We start from the raw sequence: 24,284 nt of genomic DNA on the forward strand, positions 1-24,284 counted from the left end.
TCAAGATTCCATAATTCTTTCCAAAATTGCAGCTTCATATGAATATTTTGGATTGGGAAAGAAAAAATTATTTTTTAACCCATTTATATATGTCATTGTTGAGCTAATCAAAAGTGTATCCTCCATGAAGGTTAATCCCATTATTTTGCTCGATGTTCCACAATGTATTGATATTTGTAGGTGGTCTTTTAGCAAACTAAACAGAGCTTCGCTTTTCTAATCTCACTAAAATGCTTCGTATCTTACACTGCAGATGCTCTTTACCACTCAAGTTTTTTTCCTGATCTTGGATGGATGCTTTCAAAATTAACTTGGCCCGAACTATCTCCAAAGTGGCCAAAGGCATATCGTTTTAAATTGATGTGCTTATTTCCTGCATAAATTAACTGCTCTTTAAAACCTTCCAAGATTTTCTTTAACCTTACTGTTACTTACTCGAATGACTGGTTAAGGCTCAAAGAAAATCCCAGAGATCGACAATTTATTCGCCCAGAAGTTTGCAGAGTATACAACTTTGGTGAGCATGTATGGAACTAAATTAATGCGTATTCGCGTCTTAAAGGTTCTTTAATTGGATCGAATTTGGATTATTATTTGGGTCGGGTGTGGGTTAAATTAGAATCGGATTCAGGTGGGCTTGAGATTAATTAAATCGATTAAATTAAAAAAAGACAAACGAATAAAAATTTGGTATGTGTCTTGCCGTTAGTGAGAAGGGTATATATGTACTTTTTCATTAACGATAATGGTATATAAGTATAACGAGGGATACATCTGCATTATTTATCAAAGTTTAGGAGTATATTCGTACCTTTTTTGATATGATTTAAAAGAAAAGAAAAATGTAAGTGTATAACCTTATTCAACACTGAATTCTACTTTAATTGTTAAAAAAATTAAATACTAACAAAATTATACTAAATGAAAAAAATAAATATAAAAATAATAAAAAAATAGATAATACGAGCAATTGCATAGAACCACAGAAAGTAAAGATTCAAAATCAGAAGGGAACGAAATCTATAATATAAAATAAAAAATATTTTTTAAAATATTAGAATAAAAAAATTAAAAAAAAAATCAAAATAAAATAATAGAAATAAAAAAGTAACCAACTTGTAATTAAATTACCAACAATTCATAGCTCCCCATTGAATTAGAGAGTGTAATTACCCTGTCAATTACACCCAATCACCTCATGACTAAGTAATTACCTGGCTAATCAAATATGTCAAACTATATAATTGTATCAAATTAAATTTTTTGAATGACTTTTCAAACATAATCTTACACTATCAAGTAATACTAATTAATCAAATATACTATCAAACTATGTAATTTTACTCCAGATTTAATTTTCAGAAAACATAACCTTAATTTTAATTTCAAACAGAAAATTTCTTTTAACAGTTAAAAGAAAAGGAAAAAATGCTTAATGAGCAAATGGATACGTTAAGGGCGCCAAAAAAAGAACGCAAGTTATGGCCAAAAATTAAGTGATAGTAAAATGGAGTGATAGAGAAAAATCCAGGCCAAGCAAAGCCAGCTATAGCTAAGCTAGCTAGCTCCAAAGCTTTGCAGCATTTTCACGAGATATATGCTATTAAAAAGGATAAATTAGTTATTTAATTAGGTAAAAGTTCTTTGAGTTTTAAAAATTAAGTAAAAGAGGTCAATTTTTTAAAATATTTTTATTTTAATAACTGAAAGAATTATTTCAATGCTTATAAAAATTATTACAATAATTATTAAAATTGTTAGATAACTTTAATAGTTATTGAGATAATATTTTAATAATTTTATGTTTTTTAACTTAATAATATTATGGGATAAAAGACTTGAGAGGGTCTCTTCAGCTTGTTTAAATTAAAGACTTGTCTCTTCAGCTTGTTCTTCTCCATCACTCACATTACCCCTCCATTCTCAGCTGTCTGTCGGTGCTCTTTCTCCTCCACCTACTTCTGACCTCACACTCTCTCACACACATTAGACATTACATTACATTACTTTATACGTATATCTCTCTTTCTTCATTTCACTCTTCTTTATCTTCTTTACTACGAGACCTCTCTCTTTATCCCAAATGCAATAACCCAAATATTTCTCTTCCAAGGTTTATCTTTTTCTCTTTCTCTTTTTCTGCATTCCTGAATTATCAAGATTTTGCTGGTTTCTTTATAGTCTGTTTTTATAATGGTTCAGTGTTCCCTCATTTATTAGATCTTATTATAGTTCATTTTGGTGATATGTGTGTCTGGGGTTTTGTTTTTGAGGTAAAGATGTGAGCTTTGATGCTGTGTGATCTGGATCTCGTGTTTTCTTGGATTTTTATGGTGAATTTGATCTGGACTGTGGAAATATAAACAGGGAAATGATGTTTAATTCTTTATCCACTCCAATTTATTGCTGAATCTAATCTTAGATTTATGTGATTTCCATATGTGAATTTGGTCAGTGTTGCTTTGGACTAGTCAAAGTAAATTCATTGCTGGAAAATAAGCTAAGTCAAGTTAATTGTAGTGGTACTATCATTCTTGGAAACTACGCCATTACAATTTGATCTGTATCTTTTGATAATGTATGATAAAGACACTTCATTTTCTTAATTTGGTTAAGTTCTAGAATAAATGTATTTGTACTGGTACCTCTGCAGGAGGCTGTGAGCTTTCTTCTGTGTCTTGGAAGGTAGATCTGCAGTGAGATCTCGAGATCACAGCAAAGCTGGCTGCCACACTGGCTTGGAGGTTCACTGCTGCCAATGGCAGCAGTCTTGCTACTAATGATATGGTAAAGTTCCCTTTTTTCTTAACTGATTTGGTAAATTTCCTCTCGATTTATTAGATATGTGAGCTGTTGAACTGTTTTATGCGAAGATCTGGAGATAAAATTGGTGTATTTCAATCTACCTGGGTGGTCTTTACTAGTAGTTCTATGCGCAATCTTAGTATTGGTGTACTTTGTTTTTCTTTCAAACTGTAATGCTGTTTATTCTCGTTTCCACGTGTTCTAAGTATTACTCTGTAGCTAAATCTAGGTGATTGTCATTGTTCCAATTGTTATTTTTTCCATTCGAAAATAGAGAACCTTGTGGAATGGGAGAGGAATATATTATTTTGCATTTCCTTTTGTTGGAGAAGCTGTCCGTATCATGTAAACATTTCAAATTAAAAGGGGTTACATCATTCACTCAATGCTGCATCTAGAATGTATATTTCTAAGATTCCATGTCTGAGAATTTTTTTAATAAATTTATACAATTTTACGTACTTTGTTGAGTCATAAAGTCAAAACTGGCTATTTTCTAGATGCCAGTCATGCTGTTGATGGTTGATTTCAACATCATTCGTGCTGTTTTCCTTCTTGAATGACATCAATGGATTCTGTGAACATCTAGACTCTTGGCACATTCCTCGCTAATATCTATCAATTCTTTTATTGTTACAGGAAAGAAATGGGGATGCTAAACCTCATGATATGGAGCCTCCAACTCCACATTCGATCATGAAGACATCTTCGAGGTTAGTCTAAACATTATGCTTTCAGTTTGGGGGCTCATAATGATCTGGTGTATGGTTTGTGTTGTACTCAGTGAGAAGCATTTAGCTGTATAGTTAGGAGATGTTGTTATTCTTGTTGTCCTGTAAGCATGAATGCATGAGGATAATGAAAGCAGACTTTTCCTTGCAAAACTCTTAACTGTTGCTCTCTTCTCAGGGAATCTGTATCTGCAAATCCTGTCACTGTTCTTATACTTCATGAGTCCTCAATTAAGATCGTCTGTGAAATTTTTCTTTTTTGTTTGTAAGTGAGGTTACGATGGTTCGAGCATGTGATGAGAAGGTGCACAAATGCTCTTACAGTGGACATGCCCCTCTATAGGAAGGTGTGGAGTACGTGGATTAGTGTAGCGGGTTAGTGGGTAGGAGTTCGTCCCTGATACTAGGGAAGAGTGCTTTGTATCTGCGCCCAGGGTTTCTTGTTCGTGGTGTTTCGGTGATGTCTATGATTTCAAATGGATAGTTTATACTAGTATTTATCTTGTGGTTGTCTTGTTTCCTTTATTAGCTAGCAGTGTGTTTATAGTATTACCTTTTATGTTTTTTGTTTGTTATCTGTCCTGAGCCGCGGGTCTATCGGAAACAACCGCTCTACTTCATCTGAGGTAGTGGTATGGACTGCGTACACATTACCTCCCAGATCCCACTTTGTGGGATTACACTGGGTATGTTGTTGTTGTTGTTTGTAAGAGTTCAATATTTTATCTGAATATAGTATCCATTTTCGTAACTCCTACATGAATCAGTTGCACAAAACATAATCGTGCATAAGCTTGATTTTGTTCACCTTTCCTCCACAGATAGTGATGATTCTCCAAGCTACAAAATAGATTCACATAGCATTCAGTTTATGGAATGTGGATTACTTTCTGCTTTAGACATTGCTGGTCTTTGCTGTTACGTTTTAAAACTGAAAATATTTAATCTGCAGTTGACCATATCCTGTGCTTTATTTTCTGTTGATAATACTAATCTGATGAGAGTTGTTACAAAGCAGCACTTAAACAAACTTTGTAATATCATTTGAAATGATGCAGCTTTCCTAACCTCATGTGGCCCGAATTACTGTTTACCTCATGGTATTCATGGCTGGTTTAGACTACAAACATATCCTGAAAGAACGTTTTGCTATTAATTGTGCAGAGATCGCAGTAGCATGGAGGATCCAGATGGGACATTAGCAAGTGTTGCTCAATGCATTGAGCAGTTACGGCAGAATTCCTCATCCATGCAAGAGAAAGAAAATTCACTTAAGCAATTGTTGGAGCTTATTGATACACGAGAAAATGCATTTAGTGCTGTTGGCTCACATTCTCAAGCTGTTCCAGTACTTGTGTCTTTACTTCGTTCTGGATCACTTGGGGTAAAGATGCAGGCTGCTACAGTTTTGGGTTCTCTCTGTAAAGAGAATGAATTGCGAGTGAAAGTGCTACTAGGAGGCTGCATACCACCTCTCCTTGGTCTTCTCAAGTCAAGCTCAGCCGAAAGTCAGATTGCAGCAGCAAAAACTATATATGCTGTGTCTCAAGGTGGTGCAAAGGATCATGTTGGCTCAAAAATATTTTCAACTGAAGGAGTTGTGCCAGTATTATGGGAGCAATTAAAAAAGGGACTAAAAGCTGGAAATATAGTTGACGACTTACTAACAGGGGCTTTAAAAAATCTTTCAACCAGCACTGAGGGATTCTGGTCTGCAACAGTGCAAGTTGGAGGAGTGGACATACTTGTCAAACTACTGAATAATGGACAGCCAAGTACTCAGGCAAATGTCTGCTTTCTCCTTGCTTGTATGATGATGGAAGATTCTTCTGTTTGCTCAAGAGTCTTAGCTGCAGAGGCCACCAAACAACTTCTTAAACTACTTGCACCTGGCAATGAAGCCTCAGTTAGAGCAGAAGCTGCAGGCGCTCTTAAATCTCTTTCTGCCCAAAGCAAAGAATCCCGGCGGGAAATAGCAAATGCTAGTGGTATTCCTGCTCTAATAAATGCTACCATAGCTCCTTCAAAAGAATTCATGCAGGGTGAGTATGCCCAAGCTTTGCAGGAGCATGCAATGTGTGCGCTTGCAAATATTTCTGGTGGCTTGTCATATGTCATTTCAAGTCTCGGTCAAAGCCTTGAATCTTGCACCTCTCCTGCACAAGTAGCTGATACATTGGGGGCTTTAGCTTCAGCTCTCATGATATATGATAGCAAAGCAGAAAATTCAAGAGCATCAGATCCTTTGGAGGTGGAAGAAACACTGGTTACGCAATTTAAAGCCCGCTTATCCTTTCTAGTGCAGGAGCGCACTATTGAAGCACTTGCCAGTTTATATGGGAATTTTGTACTGTCTAGCAAGCTTGTGAATTCTGATGCAAAACGCCTATTGGTTGGTTTGATCACAATGGCCACAAATGGAGTTCAGGATGAGTTGATAAGGTCACTTCTTTTTTTATGCAAAAATGAAGGTAGCTTATGGCATGCATTACAAGGTCGTGAGGGAATTCAGCTGTTAATCTCTCTTCTAGGACTCTCATCGGAGCAGCAACAGGAGTGTGCTGTTGCTCTTCTCTGTCTTCTATCCAATGAAAATGATGAAAGTAAGTGGGCCATTACAGCAGCTGGTGGCATACCTCCACTTGTTCAAATTCTGGAAACTGGGTCTGCCAAAGCTAAGGAAGATGCAGCAACTATTCTTGGAAACCTCTGTAATCACAGTGAAGATATCCGTGCTTGTGTTGAAAGTGCTGATGCTGTTCCTGCTTTATTGTGGCTTCTGAAAAATGGTAGCTCCAATGGGAAGGAAATTGCTGCAAAGACACTGAACCATTTGATTCACAAATCAGATACTGCAACTATTAGTCAACTCACTGCACTATTAACTAGTGATCTTCCAGAGTCTAAAATTTATGTCTTAGATGCATTAAAAAGTTTGCTCTCAGTGGCCTCTTTGAGCGATATGCTGCGTGAAGGTAGTGCAGCAAATGATGCAGTTGAGACGATGATAAAGATATTAAGCTCTACCAAGGAGGAGACTCAGGCTAAGTCTGCTTCAGCTCTTGCTGGAATTTTCCTTCTCAGGAAGGACCTGCGAGAAAGTACCCTTTCTGTGAAGACTTTATGGTCACTTGTGAAGCTTCTGAATGTTGATTCTGAAGCCATTTTAGTGGACACGTCGCGCTGCCTTGCTGCAATATTTCTCTCTATTAGAGAAAGTCGTGACATTACAGCAATTGCTAGAGATGCATTGCCTTTACTAATGGTGCTTGCAAAGTCCTCAGTTTTACAAGTTGCAGAACAAGCAGTATGTGCTTTGGCCAATCTTCTTTTGGATCCTGAGGTGTCTAAGAAAGCAGTTCCTGAAGAAATTATCTTGCCTGCTACTAGAGTTCTTCGTGAAGGCATAACTGATGGAAGGACCCATGCCGCCGCAGCAATTGCTCGTCTTCTTCAATTTAGTGAGGTTAATCCTGCCTTGACTGATTGCGTTAACCATTGTGGAACAGTTCTTGCATTAATTTCTTTCCTAGAATCAACTGGCAGCGACTCCGTTGCTATATCAGAAGCTTTAGATGCACTTTGTTTCCTCTCAAGGCTGGAAGGAGATAGTGGTATCAAACCTTCATGGGCAGTTCTAGCTGAATATCCAAATAGCATAATCCCTGTGGTTTCATGCATTGCTGATGCCTCACAGGTGTTGCAAGACAAAGCTATTGAAATATTGTCAAGACTCTGCCAAGCTCAGCCCATTGTTCTGGGTGATGCTATTGCTTGTGCCTATGGATGCATTTCTTCAGTTGCAAGAAGGGTAATCAGTTCCTCCAATGTTATGGTTAAAATTGGAGGAAGTGCACTTCTTGTTTGTGCTGCAAAAGTGAATCATCAGAGAGTTGTGGAAGATTTAAATGAATCGAACTCTTGTATTCCACTCATTCAATCTTTAGTTGGGATGCTAAATGCTTCAGAGTCTCTACATTTGGACGACCAGGGGGATAAGATTGCAATAAGTATCTCCAGAAATGCTGAGGAAGAATCAAGAAAGGATGAGATGGAGAAAAGTACTTTAGCTGTTTCGGGGGTCAATATAGCTATATGGCTACTTTCTGTTCTTGCCAGTCGTGATGATAAAAGTAAAGTAGAGATTATGGAGGCTGGTGCAATTGAAGTTCTTACAGAGAGAATCTCTCTATCTTTTACACAGTTTACACAGGTAAGCACTTTTTAGTGTTTACTTTCTGTTGTAGAAAACCATCTAACCCATGACTCTTGATTTTGTTCTATTATATCTCTTGTGCCGAAGTAATTTATGACCTTTGTGAAAACTTTTGCAGATTGATTTCAAGGAGGATAGCAGCATATGGATTTGTGGATTGCTCCTGGCAATCTTATTTCAAGATAGAGACATCATACGAGCAAATGGAACGATGAAAGCTATACCAGTGCTAGCTAATCTGCTGAAGTCAGAAGAGTCAGCAAACAGGTATTTTGCTGCACAAGCCGTAGCCAGCCTTGTCTGTAATGGTAGCAGGGGAACTCTGCTGTCTATTGCAAATTCAGGAGCACCATCCGGAATCATAACGTTGCTTGGATGTGCTGATGAAGATATAAAGGACCTTGTTGCACTATCAGAGGAATTTGCGCTGGTCCGTAACCCAGATGAAGTTGCACTTGAGAGGTTGTTTAGGGTTGATGATATTCGGGTTGGTGCAACTTCTAGGAAAGCTATACCGGCACTTGTTGATTTGCTAAAACCTATCCCTGATCGTCCTGGTGCACCTTTTCTAGCTCTTGGACTTCTGATTCAGCTTGCCAAAGATTGCCCTTCAAATAAAATTATTATGGTGGAATTTGGGGCTCTGGAAGCACTGACTAAATACCTTTCACTTGGCCCACAAGATGCAACTGAGGAAGCTGCCACTGATTTGTTAGGTATCCTATTTACTACTGCTGAAATATGCAGACATGAATCGGCTTTTTGTGCTGTTGGTCAGCTAATTGCAGTTTTACGTCTTGGTGGAAGAGGGGCTAGGTATAGTGCTGCCAAAGCCTTGGAGAACCTGTTCTCAGCAGATCACATCAGGAATGCAGAATCAGCTAGACAGTCTGTGCAGCCTTTGGTTGAGATTCTGAATACTGGTCTGGAGAGGGAGCAGCATGCAGCCATTGCTGCATTAGTTAGGCTTCTCAGTGAAAATCCTTCAAAAGCTCTTGCAGTTGCAGACGTCGAGCTGAATGCAGTGGATGTTCTTTGCCGAATTCTTGCATCAAGCTGCTCAATGGAGCTGAAGGGTGATGCAGCCGAGTTGTGTTCTGTTTTGTTTGGAAATACAAGAATAAGGTCTACAGTGGCTTCAGCTAAATGTGTGGAGCCTTTGGTTTCTCTTCTTGTTACTGAATTTAGTCCTGCTCATCATTCCGTTGTTTGTGCATTAGATAAGCTAGTGGATGACGAACAGCTGGCTGAACTAGTTGCAGCACATGGCGCAGTCATTCCCCTTGTTGGCCTTCTTTATGGCCGAAACTATTTACTTCATGAAGCTATTTCTAGAGCGCTTGTGAAGTTGGGGAAAGACAGGCCTTCCTGTAAGATGGAAATGGTCAAGGCTGGGGTTATTGAGAGTGTGCTTGACATTCTGCATGAAGCACCAGATTTCCTCTGTGCTGCATTTGCTGAATTGCTCAGAATACTGACAAATAATGCTACCATTGCTAAAGGACCCTCTGCTGCAAAGGTGGTAGAGCCACTTTTTGTATTGCTGACGAGACCGGAATTTGGACCTGATGGGCAGCACAGCACGCTGCAGGTCCTTGTGAATATCCTAGAGCATCCGCAGTGCCGAGCTGATTATACCTTGTCATCTCACCAAGCTATAGAACCTCTTATTCCGCTACTTGATTCTCCCGCTTCTGCCGTGCAACAACTGGCGGCTGAGCTTCTGTCTCACCTGCTTTTAGAAGAACACCTGCAGAGGGACCCAGTTATCCAGCAAGTGATTGGTCCCCTTGTACGGGTCCTTGGTTCTGGTATACCAATTTTGCAGCAGAGAGCTGTGAAGGCCTTGGTCTGTGTTGCACTTGCTTGGCCAAATGAAATTGCAAAAGAAGGTGGTGTTGGTGAACTGTCTAAAGTAATACTGAATGCTGACCCTTCACTCCCTCATGCCTTGTGGGAGGCAGCTGCTGCAGTATTATCCAGTATTCTACAATTTAGCTCTGAATTTTATCTGGAAGTACCTGTTGCAGTGTTGGTAAGATTGCTTCGTTCTGGCTCTGAAGGTACAGTTCTTGGTGCATTAAATGCTCTTCTTGTGTTGGAGACTGATGACTCCACCAGTGCTGGAGCTATGGCTGAAAGTGGGGCGATCGAGGCTCTCTTAGAACTTCTCAGATGCCACCTTTGTGAGGAAACTGCTGCAAGACTCCTTGAGGTTTTGCTGAACAATGTGAAGATCAGAGAAACAAAAGCCACCAAGTCAGCAATTGTGCCCTTATCACAGTATCTTTTGGATCCGCAGACTCAAGGGCAACAAGCAAGGTTACTGGCAACTCTTGCTCTTGGTGACCTATTCCAGAATGAGGCTCTTGCTCGAAGCAGTGACGCTGTTTCAGCTTGCCGGGCGTTGGTGAATCTGCTTGAAGATCAGCCTACTGAAGAAATGAAAGTTGTCGCTATATGTGCCTTACAGAACCTTGTCATGTATAGCAGATCAAATAAGAGAGCAGTTGCCGAAGCTGGTGGTGTCCAGGTCGTGTTAGATCTGATTGGTTCAAGTGATCCGGATACATCAGTACAGGCAGCAATGTTCATTAAGCTTCTCTTTTCCAATAATACCATTCAAGAGTATGCTTCAAGTGAAACTGTCAGGGCTATCACTGGTAACTTTCTTTTCCCGTACTCCATTGTTACAGAGTTATCTGCATTGCAACTGCAGAAGAAAAATAGGATAGAAAATGACTGGAAAAAGATAATTTGACTAGTTCTCATAATTTGATTAAGAAATGCAATTGTTGAATGAAAGAAAACAAACGAAATAATTTCTAATTTACAAGATATGATCTGTCTGGAACTTGTACGAGTGTAATATACATGGGTAATTATATGTTCTTTTAGTGCTGATGGCTTATATAATTGATTTCCTGGCTTTGTAGCTGCAATTGAGAAAGATTTATGGGCCTCGGGAACTGTAAATGAGGAGTATCTCAAGGCTCTGAATGCACTATTTGGAAACTTCCCCCGTCTACGAGCCACTGAACCTGCAACCCTGAGTATTCCACATCTAGTGACATCGCTGAAGACCGGTTCAGAGGCAACTCAAGAAGCTGCTTTGGATGCTCTGTTTCTTCTCCGACAAGCTTGGTCAGCATGTCCTGCTGAAGTGTCTCGGGCTCAATCAATTGCTGCTGCAGATGGAATTCCGTTGTTGCAGTATCTGATACAATCTGGGCCCCCTCGGTTTCAGGAGAAGTCAGAGTTTTTACTGCAGTGTTTGCCTGGGACTCTGGTGGTAATAATAAAGCGAGGGAACAACATGAGACAATCAGTTGGAAATCCAAGCGTTTATTGCAAGCTTACCCTTGGAAATACTCCACCTCGCCAAACGAAGGTACTGCCAATTTTCAAATACCTTTTCATTTCATGTACAGGTCCATTTCTCATTGATACGTGGGACTGGGACCCTTCTTTTGCTGTTGACCATGTAAAAAAGTTATGGATCAATGCTTTGATACCATGGAAAGCTTCCGATAAGAGAATAAAACTGAGAACTGAACTGTGTTTTCATTTCTTTATTCGTCATATTAATAGATACGGGATGAGAATAGTTACAAAATCTTATCCATGGCAGTTACAAGGTATTATCTGAAATTCAAATGTCTACAGTTATTTGAATTGTTATCCTTGATAACTTGTAGTATATGTAGTCTTAACAGACTAAACTCTAATTTTATAAAGAACTCTTACTTTGTGTGTTGGGGCGGGATGATGGTGGAGGAAAGGGGAAGGAGGGAGTGAATTACCCTAAATTGCAAACTTGTAAATTAAGTAGAACAAGATGTCTCTAGAAAACAAATGGATCTGTTTACTAAAGGAAGCTCCAGCTCCAACCTTGATATTGGGGTTTGAGTCACCACTGGAAAGGCCCATGGTAGAGAGAGTTTTAACTTGTCTACTTCAGTTAATGCATTGGAAATTTTGGTGATATTTGATTCAACAATTGTTGGTACCCAGGACTTGTACTTCTCCAACAACAAAATAATTAAGTTAAAACTTCTTTGGTACAATCAATATGCCTAGATCTTTTCTTGATGCTCCCTTCACACCCTCATATGGTTCACAATTCCTTGATTTTCTCATCTTTTAGGTTGTTTCAACTGGTCCTAATCCAGAGTTTGATGAGAGCTTTTCATGGTCCTTTGAAAGTCCTCCTAAAGGCCAGAAGCTCCATATTTCATGCAAGAATAAGAGCAAAATGGGGAAGGTACGTGAATTTTAGAATCGTGATATGAGGATACAAGTATTACAAGTAATGGGACACAGTGAATATTTTGCTAAAATATGCTGCTTGATTTTTCTATCACTAATCAACTTCTGCTAAATTCATTCCACTTTAATGACAGAGTTCATTTGGGAAGGTCACAATCCAGATTGACCGTGTGGTTATGCTGGGTGCAGTCGCTGGGGAGTACACCTTGTTGCCCGAGAGCAAAAGCGGACCCTCAAGGAATTTGGAAATAGAATTCCAGTGGTCCAATAAGCAGCAGTTGGAATAAGGTTCTTACTCAAATTGCATTTTGGGTTAGAGGAGTAAATGTTTTGGAACAATCTTCTGTTTTTTGTTTCCTTCTTTCTTCCTGTTTTGATTATAAGGTGAATGTATATAGTGTCTGGTATAGGTTTTACCACTCATGATCATATTTAGTTTCGGTGTAACAGCTTTCGTGAATGTATTCTTTTGTAACTTGAGTCACGAAGTATCGTTAAGGAAGGGACATGGATTCATGGTTTGCTTCCTTTGTATTTTTTGTGTTCTTATTTGTTTGATGAAAGAAAACAGTGTTTTGGTTTGGACTGCCTAATAGAGGATATGTATTGTAAGTCATAACTTCCCATTTCACTTATTGTTAGTGAGAATTCAGTCTGCTGCATGCACTTTGTTTGAATATCAATCATCTGTGCTTCCTTAAAAGATAAATGTATATTGCTGTTAACAAAGAAAGGCAATGCGGTGCACTAATACTCTCGCTATGCGCAGGTTCGGGGAAGGGCCCGACCTCGAGGGTCTATTGTATGCAGCCTTACATTGCCTCTTACCAATTTTTAGAATGAAATTAGAAGGGCTCTATTTGTTTGAAATCTTACTTGGATAGATGTAGGAGCTGCATAAAACATATTACAAGTTCAAATGTAACCTGATCAAGAAAAGCAGATGTTAAAAAATCAAGTACACTAATTTAGACAGCGAACTATGAGATAAATAAGTGGCTTCATTTAGTTGTCCTTTTAACTAATAAATAACATGAAATTAGAGAGTAAACTCTTTTGCATGTGAAAATGGTCTTTCGATGCTTCATATTGGGATAGTGGAACGTGTATCAAGAGGAGGTTATAAGAAATTCAGTGGGTTTATCAGCCTGAGAGAACCCGACTTGATTTTGATTTTTTCTTACTATTATATTTTCTCGTTTTTATTGGCTTACCTGAGAAAACCATTCATCTTTCTTGTTCCACTAGATTGGAGATAATTTGAAAATTGTCCCTTTCGTTATTACTTATATGTCAAACATTAAAAGTTGAAAACAATGACCTTCGGTGCACTAGTCTAGATTGATCCTTGTATGAGGTGGAAGTTGCACACATGGTGCACTAGTCTAGATCGATCCTTGTATGAGGTGGAAATTGCACACATGGTTTTGAAGTCGAGTCCTTCCAATAATGAGGCTTAAGGATCAATATGATGATTGATTGCACCTGTGTGGATTAGTGTGTGCACACATGGTTTTGAAGTCGAGCCCTTCCAACAATGAGGCTTAAGGATCAATATGATGATTGCACACATGGTTTTGAAGTCGAGCCCTTCCAACAATGAGACTTAAGGATCAATATGATGATTGATTGCACCTGTGTGGATTAGTGTGTGAAAGCGCGATCAACACACGATCAACAAACTACATGCATGACTCTTACCTTCTACTTGTGAATAGAGAAAAAAAAAGAAGAAATTAGGTCTACTGCATGTTGCAAGAATGAGTCAAGGGTCTCTTTTAGGCATGATACGTGTTTTAAGAAAGCCTTCTGCATAAATATCCTCTTTCTCCCCATCAAAGTATTCTTTCAAGTGGAGTCTTGTACTTCCATTTTAGCATTTTTTTTTTTTAGCTTCAAGCCTTCACTTCACGCACCCTCTCACATCCAAAGTAATGACTTGATGAAAATCCCTTGACTCCTTAGCTCGGCTTTAGGTGCAAGGTGTTCATGAAGCTTGCATTGCATTGTCCATTGTAATCCTTCACGCCTATTTTGTTGTATAAGTTGTGTCCATTGTAATCCTTCACGCCTATGCAATGTAGATTTGTGCATATGTAACACACGAATTATACACGTTATATTGTTATTATACACTAATTACACCATGTATAAATGGAGGAGTACCAAATAACCGACAATCTTGGCCCAAAAAAATATATTCTCCGATGGTGACCAGTATTTTCTCCATCTTTCTCCTCCTCTTAGAGTTCTTTCAAAAAAGTATAATGCAATACTTTATTTGAAAATGAATGGCAAGTGAAACAAGCGTCAACCACTGCTTTATTTACTTTGGCAGAAAATAATCTAGCGAAGATGGACATTTTTGTATCGAAGTGAAAGATGTATTTCGGCCATGGTAAGATTTTAGGATTCGGCTATAACTTGTTAATATTTTGAGCCTAAAGTGTATTCGAATTAAATGCTTTAAAATTTGTGGTAGCCAATGTTATTTTCCCCCAAAACGACCCCAAAAAACATCTTTAATTGAAATACTTTCAGGGCATATCCAAATAGAAATAAACTCACATTGGCATGGGCCTTGTGAAAAAGGAGTCAAAAGTGAGCCCCTCTAACATGGCTCAATTTTGTTCCAGTGACATCATGATGTCCTTTGATTTCAAACATGACAGCATATTAACAAGAAACCAAACAAAATGAGAAAACGAACAAGCAAATCATCCCACATGCACAACACCACAAAAATTCCCAAATTGGCAATTCAGTGCACTTGATCTTAGGCAAATTGCTGCTATAAGAAACAATGTATGGTCCTAAAGTTCTACGGTGTTCCATCACTTACATAAATTATTATTAGCATTTTGGACTATGGGAAGCTTTCCATTCATACAATAGAACAAACATATATATATATTTATATTTATATAAACGATACCAATTAGTTGGAATTGATGAGCATCAGTAGAAAATGTAGAGAACTTATAGTGCTGAAAAATATAATATTGAATTGAAACAGACTTATTAAAGTGACATGAGTCGGTGAGAGGCTTTAGATCCCTCCACCCTTAGTTAGAGGTCTCTAGAAAAGATGATTTTATGTGAATTTTTAGGGCGCGTGAATCGATATTTTTTTTCATAAAATTAGGTATTTTATGTATAAATTTATAGAATTGATGTAATATTATACGTTGACACTCATGCTATAATAAGATTTGATGTGTACTTGGTTAAAAGCTCTGTTATTTATCAAGAGGTCAAACATAAATCAATCTCCACTTGACACATTTCTTCTTCTTTTAGTATTACATCATACTGTAAAAATTCTAGAATCTTCCTCCGGTTTCCATGAAGTAGAAAAAAATATATAAATAGTAAAAATTCATATAACTTGCTCAAAATTATGGCGTTGTACACCAAAACCATAACCCTGTGAACAAAGATATTTTCTTAGATTTTTTTCCCCTTTTTTCGGGGGAAGACGGGTAGGTGGGGACCCAAAAATATAGCAATTTTCTCAGAGATTTTAAGTACCCATATGGAAAATCCATATAGGACAGTTGAGCTACCAAAGGCCTTAAAATCCATAAACTTTTGTCCTTTAAGAAATACAAAGAGCATTCCATTATTACATTTGCTGATTTTTTGCTTCCACTTTTCTCCATCACTCATTCAACTTGTCACTTAAGCAAAGTTTGATGTGTTCCTTGCCATTATTAGTCCAAATGGGAAGTGAAAAACCTATTAATTAGAGCATCTTTTAAGCTCCTTGGTCTCTGATAGTTAACAATAACTATAAACAAACTGTAATTCTTATACAAGTTACTATGAGTAAGTATATTGCATTATTTAGAAGCTTTATCCTTTCTCCTTGCCTTAATCAAGAAACCAGAAAAGATATACTCCCCCATTTAAAAAAAATAACTACTTTCCTTTTGTTTTAAAAAAAATGATCCATTTTTTTTTTTCATAATACTTTACTTCCAACTTTTTATGTGATGTTTGGGGCCACACAATTAAAAAACATTTTAGTATATTTGACATATTTTTAATGTAATATCACAGAGTTAAAATTTTTTCTATATTTTCTTAAACTTCATGCCAAATAAAAATAGGTCGTCCTTTTTTAAACAGAGAGGGTAATAGAAAAAGTGTTATGTCTATATAAAACTGTTCTTAGTTGACATTTGCTATCAAGGGCAGTCGATGAGTAAAACATTCCATATTCATGCAGGATTTGAGGAATGGTTGCACCCTTTTGGGTGTGATGTATACAATATACCTTAATGCAAGCATTAATGAATATTTTCACGACCAGAACTCATGACGTATAGATCACAAGGAAACTACTTTACCACTCCAAATCCAAGAATGTCAAAATTATGGAATTTGGCTATTAGATTAGTAAATGTATTTAATCTTTTCGAATAAGAACTTAGCTATTTTAGCAGAGTTGTATACTAGTTTAATAAGTACCTATTATCGTTTTTATTTATGACTAATCAAGATCAAATATTTATAAGGGGTAGAATCAGCTTAGGGACATGTGGCACCAACGACGAGTCTAGTGCACCAGTCCGATACAGTAAGGACTCATCCACAAAAGGTCATCTCAGAGATAAAGATAGCAGAGACATCATCTCCTTCAGGATAAGGGCCAGTGAGATGTCATCTAGAATGATGAGGCAAAAAAGGATAAATAGGGAACAAGAGTGTCAAGCTGTTTATGTGCGTGGATGAAGCACATAAAGATCTGAATCATGTAGGAATATTAGCTAGTGCATTTCAATTGTTTGGACATATGGATCAAAGGCATATACTTTAGTACTTTAGGGTTCTAGTAACATTATCTTGATGGCCAATGCCTAAACATTATAGCTTATAAATAATCGACCCTTCTCATTTATAAAGACATTTTGACTTTTATTTTACTCAAGCAATACAATAGTTACATAGTGATTTCTTGGGCTCCAAGCAATCTTTTTATTACTAGTAGGACCTCTCCCTCTCCCACCACAACCCCCATTTCTCAAAAGATTCTCGAGGGCCGCATCTGGATATGGGGTTCCCCTGGCTTAAGTAATCTAATTTAGCTCAATCAAACTATCTTTGGCCGATGGGATTCCTCGAAAGCAGCCCAAGGAGCTTGGATGCAACTCACAACCCATGGAAAGTCACCAACAAGTTTTATGAGCATAACCCCACGGACTGACCTTTGACACGTCTAACAAGTACAATAGTGGAGTGTAGAGAGGCCAAGCCTGGATCCCAAGACTGTTGAAGAGGAGAGTGGTTGGGTGAAAGGTCTCCTACCACTTTCGGCCTTGGCCTCACCCACAGTTTTTACCTTATCTTCATAGGGGGACCTTAGCAACCAGATTCCATATATAGTTTCAGAATCAAAGACAAGGATATGACAAAAACTGTGGAAGAAGAAAAGTTCAAAGAGCTCTATAAAGATGATTTTTCTCTTCTATTAAGATATAGCATGAAGGAGATAGAAGGATCTATGCTGGGTGAGGAACACAAAATGGAAGGTCAATTTCTATATTCCAAATTCCATTTAATGCATAGAAAAGAGAAGGTCATGGATGCTCGCCATATGGATAATGCAGTTAATGCGATCCGGGAATAATACGATGCTTCCCAGGAAATGAGGTGCCTAGGGTAGCTCTGATCTTAGGCGCATTTATACACCAAGGTGTTGTTTGGTTAGGAATAAGTTACCCAGAATAATTAATTCTGAGATAGTTATCCCACCATATATATGGGATAACTGATTCCATTACTAAGGTATAAATGGTGGGATATATAATCCCATGACTAGCTATTACCTCCAACCAAACATAAGATAAAATAATTCTGTATTTTATCTTGAAACTATTATACCTTATACCTCACATCAAACGAATCCTAAGTGTAATTACCAATACATATTTAGCTTAGTTTTGAGGACTTTTTAAGGATGGTTTTGTGTGGTGATGTTCATATTCATTAATATTCATGTGATTGTGTGATGAGCCTTATATTTAGGTGGTTTATAGCTTAACTATATCAATACAAGAGTCAGAATGGCCAAGGTAATATAAGGTTAAACTAGATAACTAGTTAAAAGCTATTCTTGTTCTAGTGTAGTTTTGATTAGCTTTATGTGATGTATGGTTTAATGATTGTGATAAAATATTATAGGAGACCATTGGAGCTGCTTTGGATGCTAAATGGGGATACATAATAGCTACATTGGATGAAGAAACAAGGAGTAAGCTTGACGTGAACAATGAAACTAAGATTAGAGAGTAAAGTTATGGAAGTGCACGTAGAACTCCTCAAGCTAAAGAATGTTATGAGTGAATCCAAAAACGTATCGAGAGTTAGACTTAATGCATTCAAAAACATGTAATGACGCTAAATATAAAATTTGAGAGAATTTGGGAATTTGGACTACCAAAATAGTAGCTTGGTGTGATATCAAGGTGCCACGAAGTCAAGAAATAGACAAAAAGAAGTTGGAATGAGTTTAGTCGGCTAGGCAGTAACCTACCACGATATCAATGTGCCATGGAGGTTGTGATCCATTTTATCAAGGTGGAATGAAGGTTGTGCTCTATTTTATCAGGCGTCACGGAGGTTAGGCTTCGCAATTTCAAAGTGGCACGAACTTTATTTTATCAAATGCAAATTATCCTACACTATAAATAGGACACTTAACTTCAATTCTAATGATCTTTTGGATGACTTGAGAAGATTTTGGAGAGGTGAAAACACGAAGGAGGCTTATCCTAGGATTCTTATTCTTTTCTTTACATTACTTAATTCTAGAATGAACTACATTAATTTTGTAAGAGTGAACTAGATTATGAGTGGCTAAAAATCGTCTTTCTAGGGTTGAGACTGCAAACATGATTGCTTAATTATGGTTTATTAGTTTGGTTTATATATTTATCATGTCATGTGATTGTTCTTGTGTTATTGCTTTACTCACTACTAAAAAAAAGGGGAAAACCGACTACAAAAATTGACCACATGTGGTCGGTTTTCCCCAATTTCCGACCACAAAACCGACCAAAAAATGTGTGGTCGGTAAAGTAGTGGTAGTTTTTTAAAAACCGACCACAAGTGGTCGGTTATTTTAAAATATATATAGTTTTAAAATTCATTATTATTTTATTAAAATTAAAAAAAATAATTTTAGAAAAAAAAATCAACCACTTTTTATTAAATTAATTAATTTTAATATTAAACCGACCACCTTGTGGTCTGTTTTCTATTAAATTAATTAATTAATTTATTAAAAAACCGATCAAAAGTAGTCGATTTTTATTAAATTAATTAATTAAATTTAATATAAAATCGGCCACTTATGGTTGGTTATCTGAAAAAAAAAACCGACCACTTGTGATGGGTTTTTCTGAAAAATTTTAAAAAAATAAAAATCAAAACCCAAATACAGCATGCAACAACAACAATCCAATACAACAGTAACCAAATCAAATACAGCAGCAACAACAACCAAAAAACAAATGTAAATACTTTCAAAAGTGTACAACACATACAAAATGTTCAACAAAAGTTAGTATGAAAAAACTACAACAATAGTTTCAAACAACAAAATGTCTAAATTCAAAGTAGAACACATACAAAAATAAAAAAAACTAAAAGTCATCATCATCGAATTCGTCCTCGTCTTCCATATCATCATCCGTGCTGAAATCATCCAGGGGGCCTAGATCTTTTGCAGTCCGAACTGCATCACCAGGACACGGAGGAATAACCTCCGCAGTCTGAATGAAAGAGCTGAACTGCTGCTGCAGCATCTTGATTTGTGATGCTGTTGCATCCTCCGTCTTCTTCTGCCTCTCTCTTCGTTCAGCAAACTTCTCTCTCTATTCAGCAAGCTTCAGTGAGTTGAGAAGTCGTATTTTGTAGTCTTTCAATGCTTTCTCTATCAACTGAAGAGCTAGATTATGCAGCACCGGACGGACACCTAACATTATCGCCAAATGATTTTGTGTGGTATTCATAGAAATGACCTCTATTTGCAGGACCCGCAACTTTTGTCCATAACTCCTCTTGTACATGCTGTGGTATTGGGTCACCCTAACTTTCAGGAGGCTGACTACTACGATACTCACCAACAAGACGCGTATATTCGTCTTACATTCAAAGTAAAGTTAATACTAAAAGTCAAAAAATATTAAAGTAGTTATAATTGAATAATATCAAGTTTGAGAAAAAGATTCATAAATTCAAAATTTATTTATTACGTGGACAGCTTTTGCACGAGCTTCAACCTAGATATCTTTATCAGTCAATTTTTTTTCAGATGAGTCTGCTCGAATAGCTGATCAGTTGGTATTTCCCTACCCTTTTCTTTTTCCTGCATATGAAAAAATTATTAATGTTCAAATAATTAAAAAAATTTAAATAGAAACAAACAATTAAAACTATAAAAGTTACATACCATTTTTTCCTTCACAGCAAGAGTATTTCTGGCACCCGCAGTATGTAGGGAGCCACCCTTCAATGATGCCCGGGCTTTTTTTTTTCACTCAACAATTGGTATTCTGCGCTACTCTAATGGCGAAGGTACAGTTGCCATGCAGCTTTAGGAATCCAATTAGGTTTTACCAATTTCTTTCGGGCATAATCCAAGAGATCGTTAAATCTGGCTCTACATCTAATGAAAAAGTTCTTCTTTATAAGAAATGTATTTGCATCATCCCATCAATAAAATTTCTACAACAAAAATATAATATTCAATCTTTTGTTCTAACAAAGTGCTAACAAGTAGTCGATAAGTTAAATCCTTACCTTAAATTCTTCAAACATTTTATCCCTGTCAAGTTCTGGAACCTTTTGCTAGCTGGTCCAGTAGCCATTGAAGTACCGAGTAATGCATATTCGCGCCTTTTGTCCAACTCCAGCATCCGGCCTAAACCTATAACACAAGATCAAACAGTAATTTCATAGAGCATAATAATATAGTAATGAAAAAATGAGTAACGTTATTATATTTAGAAATCTTACCCTTTCGCAACTAGAACAAGATAAATCCTCCCATAATTATCTTTGTTTCCTGGCTGCCTAGTAAGTGATGGTGGATGCACTGACGTGGGCGGGTCTGAAGCACCAGATGGAGTGCCTCCAAGCTGAAGATCCGACAACCCAATAGATCCAGCTGAATCACTGTGCGAAGCTGCGTGACTGCTGTAGGAGGGTATCGATGATGGTAGATATCTGGAGGGGCCAACAACCATCCGATAGTACTGTGCTAGCGGTGTCACGATCAGAGGAGCAGAATGAGTTGATGTAGACCCATGTAGTGGCCCCACATGCATAGGAATAGGTATCGAATCCTCAGACGACCTAGAATATGAAGGTCGTGCTGTCACGTCAGAAAATCGACCCTCTTTCCCTAAACTTAACCATTTTCAACCAACTAAGTATCAAAATAAAACCACATTCAAAACAAAAAAAAATCCTCTTTAAAGTCCCTACACTTAACCATTTTCAACCAACTAAGTATCAAAACAAAACCACATTCAAAACACAAAATCCCCTTTAAAGTCCCTAAACTTAACCATTTTCAAGCAACTAAGTCACCTACCAAACCACATTAAAACAAAAAATCCCCTTTAAAGTCCCTACACTTAACCATTTTAAACCAACTAAGTATCAAAACAAAACCACATTCAAAACACAAAATACCCTTTAAAGTCCCTACACTTAACCAGTTTCAACCAACTAAGTCACTTACCAAACCACATTCAAAACAAAAATATCTCCTTTTAAAGTCCCTACACTTAAACCATTTTCAACCAAGTATTAAAACAAAACCACATTCAAAATAAAAAAATTCCCTTTAAAGTTCCTAAACTTAACCATATTCAAGTGACTAAGTCATTTACCAAACCACATTCAAAATAAAAAAAAATCCCCTTTAAAGTCCCTACACTTAACCATTTTCAAGCAACTAAGTCACTTACCAAACCACATTTAAAACAAAAAAATCCCCTTTAAAGTCCCTAAACTTAACCATTTTCAACCAACTAAGCATCAAAACAAAACCACATTCAAAACACAAAATCCCCTTTAAAGTTCCCAAACTTAACCATTTTCAATCAACTAAGTATCAAAACAAAACCACATTCAAAACAAAAAATTTCCTTTAAAGTCCTTAAACTTAACCATTTTCAACCAACTAAGTATCAAAACAAAACCACATTCAAAACAAAATGTCAACAAGACCAACAAAAACCAACAACATGTCAAGAAAAATGCTAGTGAATCACACAAGGCCACATACGGCTTCACTAGACTTCAACATGAACAATGAAATGAAGATAACAACAATAGTGAATCGCACAAAGCCCCACACGGCTTCACTATGTCAACATACCTTTGATATTTTTCTTAATTTCTTGATATTTCAAAATGACAGCTTCAATCTTCTTATAGATTCTCTCACGGGAAGCTGCAATATCGAAAATGATGAGCTTAGCAAATTAAAAGATAGACTAGTGCAATTTTCTCCAAAATACCCATATACTCTATGTAAGATATTACTCATTTCAGTTCACATAACACACACAATCCATACTACATTCAATTTTATCCCCAATTTCCTCATTTTCAACCAAAACATAAGAACTAGGGTTTCAAAATTCAAAATAAAGTGACATTAACTCAAAATAAGGTCAACAAATCTCACATTCTTACTTACTTGAGTTGGAGAAATCAAGATTTGCTACGAGAACCCACCTGTTCGACTGATTTCAATTGTCAGTATGTCTTTGTGTGTATATGCGGGTTGAGTATTTGTGTGTATGCTGTTTCTCTTTTTTGTGTATATCAATTGGAAAAGTTAATTATTTGGGTGGGTCGGGTTGGGTTATAATTTTTTTTATTTAACAGTAAAACCGACCACACGTGGTCGATTTTACTAAAAATATTTTTGAAAACCGACCACACGGGTTGAGTATTTGTGTGTATGCTGTTTCTCTTTTTTGTGTATATCAATTGGAAAAGTTAATTATTTGGGTGGGTCGGGTTGGGTTATAATTTTTTTTTTATTTAACAGTAAAACCGACCACACGTGGTCGATTTTACTAAAAATATTTTTGATAAATTAAATTTTAATAAACTACAATTAATAAATTAATAAATTAAAATTAATTATTTTTTTAATAAATGCTATAATATTTATAACAATATACAATTAATTTATTACAATGTGTATATATATAAATTAGATAATTAGTTATTTTATCATCACATTAACACAAGTAGTATATTTCCTCCATCCTATTATAATATCAATGAATTTCGCAAATTATGATAAATTTTGGTTCATTAGCTTTTAATTACAATATTTTATATATATATATATGTGTGTATGTATGTGTGTGTGTTAATGAGATAAATTATCGACGTTTGATGTTATTACAACTTCAACAATATACGCGTATCTACATTGACACAAAATAGTATATCTATTTCTTCAATAGTATGATATCAATGTATTATTCAAAATATTTTGATATATAGATTCAGTTATCGAGCTTTCGATTACTGCATATGTCACTACACGAGATATATGTATATATACATATATTCAATTATCTATCACCATTTAAATACGCAATATAAATATCACATACACGATTTTTCTATCCCATAATAATATTCAATGTATTTCACATATACTCATATACAAAATTTTTAAGCGAAAAACTCAAATTCACCACCAAAATTTGGCGATCGTTCAAAATTCAAAATTCAAAGCAAATGGTAAGTATATGCCAGTTTCATGATTCAATTTTCTGTCTCCCTCCCCTACTTCCTCCCCCCCCAGATACCTCGTAATACTTGCCTTACGTTATTACAATTTCAACAATATACGTGTGTCTACATTATATTGACACAAAATAGTATATCTATTTCACCACTACACGAGATATACTTATATATAAATATATTCAATTGGCTATCAACATTCAAATACGTACTATATATATCACATACCCGATTTTACTACCCCATAATAATATACAATGTATTTCACAGAAACTCAGTTGAATTATCGGTTGGTTTATCTTATGTCATTAATATATATACCTTCACTATATAATATATATATACTATATATATATATATATGTACCTATACATACACACACATATATATATATATACACATTATCGACTATATCAATATGTACTATATACATCACATACGTACACGAGTATCTTATCCAATAATATAAT

General features: G+C 36.4%; 1 protein-coding gene across 1 annotated transcript; it reads left to right on the forward strand.

The window, feature by feature from the left end:
- The first annotated feature begins 1,868 nt into the window (after positions 1-1,868).
- LOC107873252 (protein CELLULOSE SYNTHASE INTERACTIVE 1) lies at positions 1,869-12,698 on the forward strand. The gene is made up of 8 exons (XM_047401806.1): positions 1,869-2,113; positions 2,654-2,787; positions 3,445-3,518; positions 4,701-7,749; positions 7,871-10,415; positions 10,689-11,143; positions 11,900-12,016; positions 12,156-12,698. Exons 2-8 carry the CDS (start codon positions 2,785-2,787, stop codon positions 12,306-12,308), a joined length of 6,396 nt encoding a protein of 2,131 aa, XP_047257762.1. The 5' UTR covers positions 1,869-2,113; positions 2,654-2,784; the 3' UTR covers positions 12,309-12,698.
- The last annotated feature ends 11,586 nt before the right edge of the window (positions 12,699-24,284 follow it).

This window comes from Capsicum annuum, chromosome 12, assembly GCF_002878395.1.
Source record: "Capsicum annuum cultivar UCD-10X-F1 chromosome 12, UCD10Xv1.1, whole genome shotgun sequence".
In the NCBI taxonomy this organism is placed as follows: Eukaryota; Viridiplantae; Streptophyta; class Magnoliopsida; order Solanales; family Solanaceae; genus Capsicum; species Capsicum annuum.